At 42.3% G+C, this 13,462-nt stretch overlaps 1 protein-coding gene across 1 annotated transcript; it reads left to right on the forward strand.

The window, feature by feature from the left end:
• Positions 1-4,903: 4,903 nt before the first annotated feature.
• On the forward strand, positions 4,904-6,089 carry LOC102958012 (olfactory receptor 52B6). Its single transcript, XM_007092236.3, has one exon. The coding sequence runs from the start codon at positions 4,928-4,930 to the stop codon at positions 5,906-5,908; it is 981 nt and encodes a 326-aa protein (XP_007092298.2). The 5' UTR covers positions 4,904-4,927; the 3' UTR covers positions 5,909-6,089.
• Positions 6,090-13,462: the final 7,373 nt, after the last annotated feature.

A 13,462-nucleotide genomic window follows, 5' to 3' on the forward strand; every position in this document is an offset into this window, starting at 1 on the left:
ATTCCCAAAGGAGAAGAGGAAATAAACACCATATGGAGCAAGGCCCAAGATTCAACTCTATATATGGAGGAAGTTGAGCTGTGTATGAAACGTTGACTTGAGAAACTGTGATTCTGAGAAGGAGGCCTCAGGGAGGTAAGTGTGGGTCACACATTTTCAGGATGGAGAAGAGGTGACTAATATGGAGGAATGGATGGGAAATGGGTACAAGATAAGTAGACAGCTTTGTAGCAACGTTCAAGGAGAAGTGATGGGTGAAGAGGAAGAATGGGCTAGGTCACTTTGTTCTCCTGTGGAGTGAGATGGGGGAAGAGCAGTTTGAAGGGTCACTTTACAGGTGAGGATGTGAGACTAATGAGCAAATAGTCCTTGGCTGGTAAGGAGGATGCAAGAATCATAAATGACACACAGCTCTATCCTCAGACATTGAGAAACAATGGGGGAAATGTTATTTTATTGCAGTTGTAGGGGGAGGGGGAGCATTTATAAAGGATAACATTCCGGGGCGCCTGGGTGGTTCAGTTGGTTGGGCATCAGATTTCAGCCCAGGTCACGATCTCGTGGTTCATGAGTTCAAGCCCCGCATCAGGCTCTGTGCTGACAGCTCACACAGCACAGATTCTGTGTCTCCCCCTCTCTCTGCCCCTCCCCTGCTCATTCTCTGTCTCTCCCTCTCTCTCAAAAATAAATAAACATTAAAAAAAATTTTTAAAAAAAGGATAACATTCCTGAATGGAGCAGTCAGGTAAAGGATTCAAAAACAAGTGGGAGTACAAATTCATTGGAATAGAAGGAACACGTTTTTTGGTGATTTCCCCAAAGCACAGAGAAGCAAGAATGAGAGGGCAAGAGAACTGGGCATACAAGCAGCGGAGGGTCTGAAAACAGGAGCTGCCGGAGAAAAAACCTAAAGTGGGGCTTTTGGGGATGCTACCCAGTTTGGGGGTGCAGGAACATCAAGGGTGCCTGAACTGGAGTGAAAACACAAGTCCTATGGATTAGCGATAGGGAGGTGCTGTCAACAAAGGCTGCCTTGGAGGCTGACTATCTAGGAGGAGAACCGGAGCTGGAGAAGCAAAGTTTGCATAGGGGCCAATGTGACCCACAGAGGTGGGAGCAGGTGGCAGAGGATGCACGTGGTGAGTGATGTGGGAAGCATGAGTGCAAAAGGCACAGGACAAGAAGAGGGTGTGAGAACAGAGGATCTGTGATTACAAACCCATGATTTTTATGGCATGAGTGTGTGTCCCTGACAGTGTGAACTTATACGGCTGTGTGGGTAGAAACCTACCTATTCTCTCATTTTTGTTAGCATTCACTACATGTCAACTCTATCCCAGACACCAGTGGATAAGACGCAGCCCCGACCCTGAAGGAGCTTCACAATATATTAGGGCTGAAAATACTTCAATGTGATAAGTGGAGAGAGAGGTAATTGCAGGGGAACATAGGTGCACAGAGGAAGCACATAGCCCAGCCTTGAGGGATGAAGAAAGTCTTCCTGAATGAGAAATATAAACTGGGTAAATAAAAGTGAGGAAGGAGATAGAGGAAGCAAATTGTAAACTCAGAGGCATGCATTTGATCCAGTATTAGAAGAGCAAGTGGGCAAGTTATTTGTGAGAATCATTCAGGCAGAAGGAAATTAGTATCTGTAATCAAGTAAGTACCATGCTCAAAATTATCTGTAGGAAACATAACTTATGCATGGAATCTGGCTTAGATACTGGAAGGACTGCAGACTAGTTGGGGCGAGGATGGGGGTAAGTGGATCTGAAGCCTGGAAAACAATATGGATGGCAGATATAGATTTGGGAAGTACTAGCATAGGTGGGCTAAATGAAGCTAAGGCAGTGGACCAGATTAGCCAGGGGAAATGGGCAGTAAGGAGAGGTTAGAGACACCTGATAGCAAATACCTGATAGCAAATCCTGCTGGGACAGAATCACCCTTAATATGGACTGGAAAGGAAGATCAGGAGACTGGAAAAGCACCAGGGGAGGGTAGAGACGTCAAAGCCCAAAGAGATGTGTATGGAAGGACTGACTTTGAATATTTATTTTTGAGAGACAGAGAGAGACAGAGCATGAGTATGGGAGGGACAGAGAGAAAGGGAAACACAGAATCCAAAGCAGGCTCCAGATTCTGAGCTGTCAGCACAGAGCCCAACGTGGGGCTCGAACTCATGAACTGCTGCGTCTTATTCACTGGTGTCTGGGATAGAGTTGATATGTAGTGAATACTAACAAAAATGAGAGAATAGGAAGGTTTCCACTCACACTCACACCTGAGCCAAAGTCAGACGCTTAACCGATTGAGCCACCCAGGCGTCGCTGGAAGGACTGACTTTGGAAAAAAGGAAGAAAGACGCAACAGCAAGTAGTGGGACAGATTAGTAGAATAAGATATTTTTATGACAGCTGTTGTTATTTTTTGTTTGTTTTCAAGGTTATAAAGATTTGAATGTTTATAAATGCAAAAGATCTAAGAAGGAAGATCCAAGAATTTAGGAGAAACTGAAGATATAGAAGAGAGGGGATACATTGGCAGAACAAAGTCCCTGAGGAGGTAGGAAAGAGGGGATTCAGAGGATAGATGGGGAAATTATCCTTTTAGACATACATACACACTTACACGCATATGCACATATGTATATATGCACATGTACAAGTATACAGGTGTGTGTATTTATCCATCTGGTTTTAAAAATAATTTAAGACCACACACACAAAAAGTAACTATGGGAGGTGCTGGATAATAAGTTAATTAACTTGATTGTGGCAATAATTTGACAATGTACACTTTGAATATATACAATTTTTACTTGCCTATTATTCAAATAAGTTAAAATTTAAAACGCAAACTATAGATTTATTTTGAGAAAGCTGATGTCTTAACAATCACTTGGGTCCTCTGACTTGTATACATGGTGTACATCTCCATCTTTTTATGTTCTAAAAAATCTCAGCAGTAGTTTGCAGCTCTCAGTGTAGGGGCTTTGCAAACTTCAGTTACATTTATTTTTAAGTATGTGGTTTGTTAACATACATTTTGTATGCTTTTATGTTTATATTGTAATGGAACTTTTAAAATTTAATTTTCCAGTTGTTTGCTGCCAGCATAGAAAGTCACAATTGATTTATATTGTCTCTAAATAAATCAGTAAAATAACTTGAAGGGGCTTTTTTATACCTAAGTGAAGTAAAATGTATTCCAGCTCTAACAAAGGAATCGTTGAAGCACAGGAAAAACAGTCACACGGCTTTCTCTAAAACTGGAGGAAATGAGAGGAGAATGGGTGCAGAGATAAGTCTGTAAGAGTGGAATAATTATATGAGGAGTTGGCTCCCGACAAAGTTGAGGTCTGGGTTATACAGGAGGAAAGTTCAGTTGATAGAAGAATAGGAATTTGGGCAGTGGTAAAAGTTGTACGTTCGTTGTGAGAACGTTGGAGAGGGCTGAGGGGTCAAGTGGCTTAATTCGTAGTACCGACTGTATGGTCCTGTCATTTTCTCCACATCCTGACCATGTGAGCTGAGGATCACACTGGTTAGATGCAGCAGAAGTCTAGGCATTTCCAGGGAGAATGCTGCAAAACCAGTCGGAACTGAGAAGCTATTGATCCCGGAAGATGGGATGGGCATCTGGACCAGACACGGAGGAAAGGGAAAAAGTCTTGTATCAGTGGCTCAGAAACTTTAGCATGAGTCAGAGTCACCTGGTGGCCTCGCTAAAAAGTAGATTGCTGCCTCGAAGCCCAGGTTCTGACTCATGAGATTTGTGGTAGGGTTCAAGAATCTGCAAGTTCCCTAATGATGCTGGTGATGCTGATCAGAGGACCTCACCTTCTGAAGCATCACACCACACCTTCCTTCTTGTTCCTGGTGAATGCATCACACTTCAGAGCCAGATGGGTGATTAAGGAGGCACCACACAGTTTAATAAGGCTTCCAAAGACAAAATCTCATGTGATATGCCAATAGGACAACAATCATGCTCATTTAAAAGATCAGAAAATTGTTTCTTAGAAACCACAGTGAAGTGTCCAAAATTACACAGTGTAATTGACAGAGCAGATCTCTGACCCAGGATTTTTTTTTGTTTGTTTTTTTGCACATAATGTCTAGTGTTCTTTCTAAATGCCACAGCTGCCTTCACCGCCTCCATACTTGTCAGAGCATCAGTGATGGGGGAAAGAGATATAGTGTCTGCAGTGCCCACAGCCCCCAATCCTACTCTTCCACATGGTCTGATAAGAAGAGGTAACTGTTGCTTGGTGGCAGACTGTGGCCCTTCTGTGCAGAGCCTGAGCTTTTGCAGAGTTCATTACAGTTCACATACCTGGAGAGATTATAGAGATTGTTTTGGTGTTCTAGCTATTCCTGTTCTTTTCAGAACCTGTGACACTGTACTGAGTCTGGCAAGGTTTTCGAGCCCCACAAAGCTCTTAAAACTATGTCGAGGGGCGCCTGGGTGGCTTGGTCGGTTGAGTGTCTGACTTCGGCTCAGGTCGAACTCACAGTCCGTGAGTTCGAGCCCCGCGTCGGGCTCTGTGCTGACAGCTCAGAGCCTGGAGCCTGTTTCAGATTCTGTGTGTCCCTCTCTCTGACCCTCCCCCGTTCATGCTCTGTCTCTCTCTGTCTCAAAAATAAATAAACGTTAAAAAAAAAAAAACTATGTTGAAAACCTCTGAATAAGAACACAGAGCCTTTCTGTGGGCAGGGTCTATAACCGTGCACATCGTGCAGAGCCCGTGTGTAATTGTCTACAGAGAATATGCCTGTGCCGACCCCATAGTGGTTGTAGGACCTGTGTGTACAGACCTTGTGGTTGTTTGCAAGAGTTTGCAACTGTTCACTCTGCTAGTGTGTACAAAGTCTGAAGTTATGTTTCCCCTCTGGCACAGGCGAGGGCTCTGAAGAAAATCATGGCCCTTTCATCTGCCAGGAGCACGGCTGCCGTGAACGACTCTGACACTCGTACGACAGGCTGCCTCCTCACTGGCATCCCTGGGCTGGAGCACCTGCACATCTGGCTCTCCATCCCCTTCTGCGCCATGTATGTAGCCGCCCTGGCAGGCAACGGCATTTTAATTGGTATCGTCCTCTCGCAGCCAAGCCTGCGCGAGCCCATGTACATATTCCTGTCCATGCTGGCCAGTGCAGATATCTTGCTCTCCACTTCCACGATGCCCAAAACACTGGCCAACTTCTGGCTAGGTTCCAGCCACATTTCCTTTGATGGCTGCCTCACCCAAATGTTCTTCATCCACTTCCTCTTTGTGGCCGACTCTGCAGTCCTGCTGGCCATGGCTTTTGACCGCTTTGTGGCCATCTGCTCCCCTCTGCGATATACCACAGCCCTCACGAGCACCGTCATTGGGAAGATCGTCGCTGCCACCCTGACCCGCAGCCTCATCATCATGTTTCCATCCATCTTTCTTCTCAAGCGCCTGCGCTATTGCCGGATCAACATCATTGCACACACTTTTTGTGAGCACATGGGCATCGCCCGTCTGTCTTGTTCTGATATCTCCATCAATGTCTGGTACGGGTTGGCAGCTGCCCTACTCTCCACAGGCCTGGACATCATCCTTATCGCTGTTTCCTACATTCACATCCTCCGAGCTGTCTTCCGCCTCCCTTCTCGAAATGCCCGGTCCAAGGCCCTGAGCACATGTGGCTCCCACGTCTGTGTCATCCTACTCTTCTACATCCCTGCCCTTTTCTCTGTCTTTGCCTACAGGTTCGGTGGGAGACGCATCCCACGCTATGTCCATATCCTCCTGGCCAACCTCTATGTGGTCATCCCGCCTATGCTCAATCCTATTATTTATGGAGCAAGGACCAAGCAGATTTGGGAAGGGGCTAAACAGATGTTTTCACATTTTGCCAAGGAATCTAAATAAGTGTTCTCAACTTGACCTTAACTTAATCCCTTTCTGTATCTATTAATTGATCCTATGTTCACCCTAACCTCGTCTCTACGTCTTCCAGTTATCGCCATGCTATTATCATCTATGTCCCAATTAATTCACATACATGCTCTACTCAAACGCACCTTTGATTTCTTTTCTTAGAAATCTACAGTAACAGCCACCCCACCTTCTTCTACCTATTATTCAATATCTTCTGGTCCTCCACCGTCTCAGGAGAAATTGATTAGGGTAAGGGTGATAAGTTATTTGGAGTTTCCCATCCAAACAGGACTTTTCTCAGTATCCACTTGCATTTTCTCCTTAATGTGTGTATGAGAGATATGTATTATATATTCTATAATATATATTTTATAATACATACAATATGTATAAATATATATTATATATATATATATATATATATATATATAGTATGAAAGTGCTTGGTATATAATAAATGCTTGACAAATGATAGCTTTATTTGTATTCTTGCTTTAATTGTTATTAATTAATAGCTCATTCAACTCAATTAATAGCTCATTATCTCATAATTAATAAAAAGTTGTCCCGAGACCCAAGCAGACTGCATAATCATACATGAATTTTATTTCTACATAGAGGAATAGGAAAGGGAAAACAAGATTTAAAAAAAAATCTAATTTTTATAATAACTGAATTCAACCAAATATAATGTTTAAATATCAAAAATAAATGCCTTTAGAAATTGTTGTAGATGTTGCTTTAATTACACCTGCTCCAGAGGCACCTGGGTGGCTCAGTCAGTTAAACACACAACTCTTGATTTTGGCTCAGGTCATGATCTCAGGATTGTGGGATTGAGTCCTGCACAAGGCTCCACATGGAGACTGCTTGAATTCTCTCTCCACCCATCCTCTCCCCCACTTGTGTGCATGCTCCCACGCTCTCTCTCTCTCTCTAAAATAAAAACAAAAATAAACAAGTACACCTACTACAAAACACATATACTTAATCACTGTTTTGCAGATACACTAAATTCATCTCCTCCTCAGATCCTGGTACCTGTTAATCTGTTGCCTGAAACATCCTCTTCCTATATCCTTTTTATTTTTTGAAAGAGAGAGAGAGACAGAGAGACAGAGAGACAGAGAGACAGAGACAGAGAGAGAGAGAGCACCCGTGCATGTACAAGTAGGGGAAGGGCATAGGGAGAGGGAGGGAGAGAATCTTCAGCAGGCTCCATGCTCATGACCTAAGGCCAAAATCAGGAGTCAAAGGCTTAACCAACTGAGCACTCTGATGATCCACTCTCTTCTTAATCTTTACATTACTCTCCTTTCCTTCAGTTTTCTGTTTATATGTCTCTTCCACAGAGACATCACTATGATCTTCCAATAAAAAATGCCTTCCCCCCCTTTTTTTTTCATGGCAAAAAAACAAAACCAAAACCAAAAAAATCACCATAAGGAAAGTCAAAAGCCAATGTCAAACTGGGAAGAAGTATTTTCAAATTATATTACAGATGAATGGTTAATTTTTCCTAATACACAAGGAGCCCATAAAGTGTAGGGGGAAAAAATGATCAAGAGTCTGATGAAAGATGACAAAGTCAGTTGGAATATGCTTAACTATTAATAAGTGAAATGAAATTAAGGCTATAGCATAGTTACCATTCCTCACCTATCAGAATGGCAATAATGAAAAGGATCAACATCATGTTGGCAAACAATTAAGAAAACAAGCTCTTTCATACATTACTCATGAATATAAAATACAACAGAATTTTTGTGGAATTTGGAAATACCTCAACCAAATTCTCATGCATTTCTCCTTTGATCCAGCAACCACAAAGGAAATTGCTTTCCAGACTTACCTTCACAGATACAAAACAACATGTGCACAAGTTTAGTAATTATGGCAAGTACAATTGCCATAGTATTATACAAACTAATGTATTTGAAAAACTTGAATGAAGTCTGAATCCCTGAGCCCCAATGCCATACCCATATGCTTACTAGGAGTGGAAACTTCCCCAAGTTCCACAAAGGCTTTAAAGCCACTCAGACTTGAGTTAGAGAAAGTCACTATGGTACATACCAGCCGTTTGTCACTAGGCAATATGGAACCTCTTTAAATTTCTTTTCCTTCTCTGTAAAAAAAGTAGCAACACCTACTGCAGAGTTGTTTTGATTATTTAAGAGATTAGCCTGACAAAACAAAATAAATAGTGTTTTAATGGATATTTTGTTGCTACCAAATTTGTCACTATTATAAATTTTTTGATGTTTATTCTTTGAGTGGGGGGGGAAGGTAGAGAGAGGACAGAAGTTCCAAAGTGGGCTCTGTGCTGACAGAGCACCTGGGTGACTCAGTTTGTTAAGCGTCCAACTTCAGCTTAGGTCTTGAATTAAAAACTCTATATTTTTTAACATTTATTCATTTTTTGAGAGACAGAGAGAAACAGTGTGAGTGAGGGAAGGACAGAGAGAGAGAGACAGACAGACAGACAGACAGACAGAATCCAAAGCAGGCTCCAGGCTCTGAGCTGTCAGCACAGAGCCCGATGTGGGGCTCGAACTCAGGAATCGTGAGATCATGACCTTAGCCAAAGTCGGATGCCTAACCAACTGAGCCACCTAGAGACCCCTAGGTCTTGAAATATCAAGAATCATGATAAGAGAATTATGGAGGGGCAGAGACAGAGACAGAAACAAAGAGTCAGGAGCAAGACCAAGAAAGGAAAGAAAATATTCCAAGAAGTTGAGTTTTTCTGACAGCTGACTATAAGTCCCAGAATGTCCAGTGAAGAATTTCAAAATTTGGAGAGGGGTGGTATGTGGAATCAAAACTAGGGATATCCAGGGCCTTATGGAGATGAGAGTCTGAGCAATGACTTCGAATCATGAGCTTCTTGTATGTGACAAAACAGAGATAAAATGCATAGTGACATTGTTTGTGAAGGTCTCAAAGCAGTGAGTGGTGGTGAGCATCCTGAGGAGGGAGGTATGATGGAAAACTCATTGTTGTCTTTTCGGTGGGGGAAGGGCTGGCCTTCTCTGAAGCAGAGGGTCGCTCACTTGATTCTGGGGCATCACTCCAACATTCTACGCCCCTTTTGGACAAAATGGACTTCAGCTATTCTCCACAAGCCAGTCGAGTTCTCCCAGGCTCCTTTCTGTCTTAAATGCATAATGATGGACTCCGGGACTTCCTAGGTGCTTACAAAAATATTTGGATCCTGGGTCGCCTGGGTGGCTCAGTCGGTTAAGCGTCCAACTTCCGCTCAGGTCATGATGTCGCAGTGCGTGAGTTCAAGCCCCGCATCGGGCTCTGTGCTGACAGCTCAGAGCCTGGAGCCTGTTTGCGATTCTGTGTCTCCCTCTCTTTCTCTGACCCTCCCCTGTTCATGCTCTGTCTCTCTCTGTCTCAAAAATAAATAAACGTTTAAAAAAAATATTTGGATCCTAAAAACAATTGGATGTATTGACTCTGTGATATGGGGGAAGGCTAAGCTGTAAAACCAAACTTAATCAATACTTGACTATTAACCATGCTGTTATGCTTCAATTCGACTCTCCTAGTTAATTATTTTGAACATATGGGATGTGGGCATGTTTTTCTTTATTTTTTTTTTTATTTTTTTATTTTAATATGAAATTTATTGTCAAATTGGTTTCCATACAACACCCAGTGCTCATCCCAACAGGTGTCCTCCTCAGTACCCATCACCCACCCTCCACTCCCTCCCACCCCCCATCAACCCTCAGATTGATCTAAGTTTTTAAGATGTTTTTCTTTGTGTTAAATCAGGAAGGAAGAATAAACATCCCTGAGGCCGAGGCCTCAATATCACCATCTACTGGCCTCTAGCAATATCCAAGCCCTTTGTATTTTCTGTTCAAGGTCCTATCACAGCTCTTCCTTGCTTGGGATACACATTCCTTCCTCTTTCAATTTTCTGATTGGTATTGCAACATTCCTGACAAAACCACAGACTGAGAACGACTGGATGTACTTTGAATTCCTCCCTATAGCAGGCTTTTCCTGCTCCTCCCATCGCTTTAAGACACTGCCCCATTCCATTCTTTTCTCTTTTACCCCTCCCCTACCCCCAGAACTTTCCCTAGCTTCTGGTCCTGATCTGTATATGCAAATATAGGTGGGTGAAGCCAGGTGTCCTTCAACCTTCCTACAGAGAGTTTCGCCTCTCTGTCAGACTTCAGCAGTGGACTGTGTCGAGTGGAGAATTGTAGAAATTTTGCAAGTTTACGATGTGATCCAAGCTTGGTGACAGAGCGCAGAAAAGCTGACCTTGGGCCATGAAGTAGCTGTGTAAAGGCTGTTGTCCAGCACACCCTGATACAGAAAACTAAATGGAATGGAAGAGGCAGGCTTGAAGCCCTGAATAAAGGCATGGAGCCACCAGATAAGAAATATTGAAAGGCCCGTGGCCCACACTTCTCTTTCTTTTTCTGCTCCAAGAAATAAGTCCAGTTTCTTCCTTCCTTCCTTCTTTCCTTCCTTCCTTCCTCCCTTCCCTCCTCACTCCCTCCCTCCTTCTTACTTTCCTTCCTCTCTTGCTTCCTTCCTTCTTTTCTTTCTTCCAATATAAGTAAGAGCTTTACTGAAATATAATTCGCATACCACACAATTCATTTATTTGGAGTGTATAATTCAGTATCTCCTATTGTATTCATAAAACTGTGCCACTGTCACCACAACCGATTTTAGAACATCCCCATTTCCCCTCCTCCCCCAACAAAACCAGTGTCCCTTTTTCTTCCATCCCACCTCCTGGCCCTAGGCAACCACTAAACTACTTTCTTTTTTTATAGATTTATCAATTCTGGACTTTTCACATACGGAATCATACAATATGTGATCCTTTCTATGGTTTCTTTCCCTTAGCAGACTGTTTCCAAAGTTCCTCCATGTTGTTGCATGTATCAGTACTTCATGCCTTTTGATAGCTGAATACCATGCCATTGTATGAATATACTACATTTGTTTACCAATTTATAAATTAATGGGTGTTTGGGTTGTCTCAACTTTTTGGTTGTTATGAATAATGCTGCTATGAACATTCAGATACACGTGTTTGTGTGGAATTATGTTTTCATTATCTTAGGTATATACCTAAAAGAATTGCAGAGTCATACGGTAGCTATATTTATCCTTTTGAGGAACTGTCAGCCTGCTTTCCAAGTGACTATGCCATATTACATTTCCTCTTGCAGTGTATGATGGTCCCAATTTCTTCACAGAATCGACAAAACTTGTTATTTGTCTTTTCAACTCTAGCCCTCTAAGTGGTGTGAAATGGTATCTTATTGTGGCTCTGAATTGTATGTCCCTAATAGCTAATGGTGGTAAGCCCTGTTTCTTATAAGTCCCCAGCTAGTTTTCATCTATACTTTTGGGAATGGGACTACAATGTTAGAAAGATTAATGAATAAAATATGTTAAAGTGAATCCAATTCATTTAGGATAGTAGATGCCTTATACTTAGACTTATGTTCTAGTTTTCCGGGAGCCATGCTTCCGTCCTCATCTCTTAAACAAGATTATAATCTCTTGCCCATTTTATTTCCCCAAGTTGTCATGAATGTTGAATAATGGCTTAGAAGTATTTGGTAAAATTAAATGTATGATACAAACATGGAGGAAGAAAAATGATGAGATTTTGCTCACAAAAGTGGCCTTTCCAGCTAGATAAGACCAGATATTTGTACAGCAAAAGCAGTATTCTAGGCATACTCAGTGTGGTGTAGAACTGTGGTATAGAAATCACCATATTCCTGTGCTTGTTCAAGTAAATTTCTAGGTCCCTGTGTAGGATGCTAAGGGACTACAGGAGAGGTCATGGTTGATTGCCCAAGAAAGAAGACAGCTCTGGCTCCCAGCCTCTTCCCTACCTAAAAGGAGATACCTCTTTCTCCACTCTCTCCCTATGTCAGACACAGAGATAACTGATAGACTCTACTAGAAGACCATTATATAAGTCTGTCCTCATTTTGCTTCTTAAAGTCTCTGGATACAAGTGTAGAACATCTTGCTGACATGGAATGCAGCAGTGTGTTCTACAGTTCAAGTTGCCCTGGGTCTTTCCCATAGTCCAGAGGAACATAGAATCTTTGGCTCCTGAACTAAAGCCAAAGCTTCATAGAGGACAAATTGCCTGGCAATTCAAGTGAGTATGGAAAGAGCTAAAAGCAGTCAGAGAAGGATCTTTTAACTCAAGTGACCTCAACCCCACAGGAGAGGCTTTTACAGTAAGCATGGAAACTAAACATGGAAAAACGCTAGAAATTCCAGCATCTAGGGTATGGGTATTGTATGGTCTGAGGGCCAGACGGGTTCTTCCCTCCACAATGATGGAAAGCACAAGTTACAATGCTACAAGTCCCAGAAGCGATTCAGAATTTGAAGAGGCAAATGAGCACCCAATGATGAGATCAACAGGTAAAGTATGGCTCAGACCAATAACCAAGTCTGCAGTAATAAAAATAATGTAAGGACACAGGAATCTGGGAGAATTACTAATCCTGAGACTCCTTTTACTCTACATTCCCCCACTGACTTTGAGATCTTGACAAATTCTCCTACCACAGACATCTGTCCATTCCTGCTGATCGTGACTCCTTGGTAGCCAGATCAGTGACCTGTATCTGCTAACTGCTCAATATCCCATCTTCCTTGCCCTGTGATTCTCACAAGGGCTCATACCAGACTTCACAAGTCAAAGTGACTAACAGTCTCTACCCCAACCCTGTCTGTGTATTCCTTTCTAGGACACTTTGCACTTCCTCCTGTGAGAGCAAAGAAAGACCGGTTAAGTCCAGAAATCACAGAACACACCCTCTTTTAGAAAGGGTTAAAATTGAGGTCAGAAAAGCAAGACCCAGGCAGACTATTCTGGAAACCCACCAGGGTACATGAAAAATGCAAAATGTGATCTCTAGTGTCTAGAGCCTGAGATACTTGTGGGAAGCAAAAAGGAGTCATGCCTTTCTTTTCTTCTCTCCTTCTTCCTTTCTACCTTCCTTCCACAAGCCAACTCTGAATAATTAATATGTTCTGTACATTGTTCGACACCCTAGATATACACATAAGAATGCAGAAATTTCCCCTTATCTTAGAGTTCAGTGTATTTTTCTTCAGCCCTTGTTTCCTATCATTCTTACATATGCCTCAGAGATCTCAGTGAATCCTCTGACTTTAACGCCCACATATTATGTTGGCTCACAAATCTATACTGAGTCTAGTGGCTAGACACTTGGAAATGAGAACGTATTAATCTCATCTGAATGATATCCACATAATGCACACTTGATTTAAAGCAAAAACAAACATGCATTTTCCCCCAGCAAATTGCTTAATCTCCATCATTCCCCACCTTGGTGTAGAGTCTCACCATCCTCCCAATTGCTTAATGTAAAAATCTACCTCAGATTCCTCCTTCTCCTCCTTCAAATATGTTGCTGTCACAGAGCCTAATCTTTCCAGCTCAGCAGCTTGTATTATCAGTTCTTTCCTATCTCAGTATATTGCCTTAATTTAGTTTTA

The sequence above is a fragment of the Panthera tigris genome, chromosome D1 (assembly GCF_018350195.1).
Source record: "Panthera tigris isolate Pti1 chromosome D1, P.tigris_Pti1_mat1.1, whole genome shotgun sequence".
In the NCBI taxonomy this organism is placed as follows: Eukaryota; Metazoa; Chordata; class Mammalia; order Carnivora; family Felidae; genus Panthera; species Panthera tigris.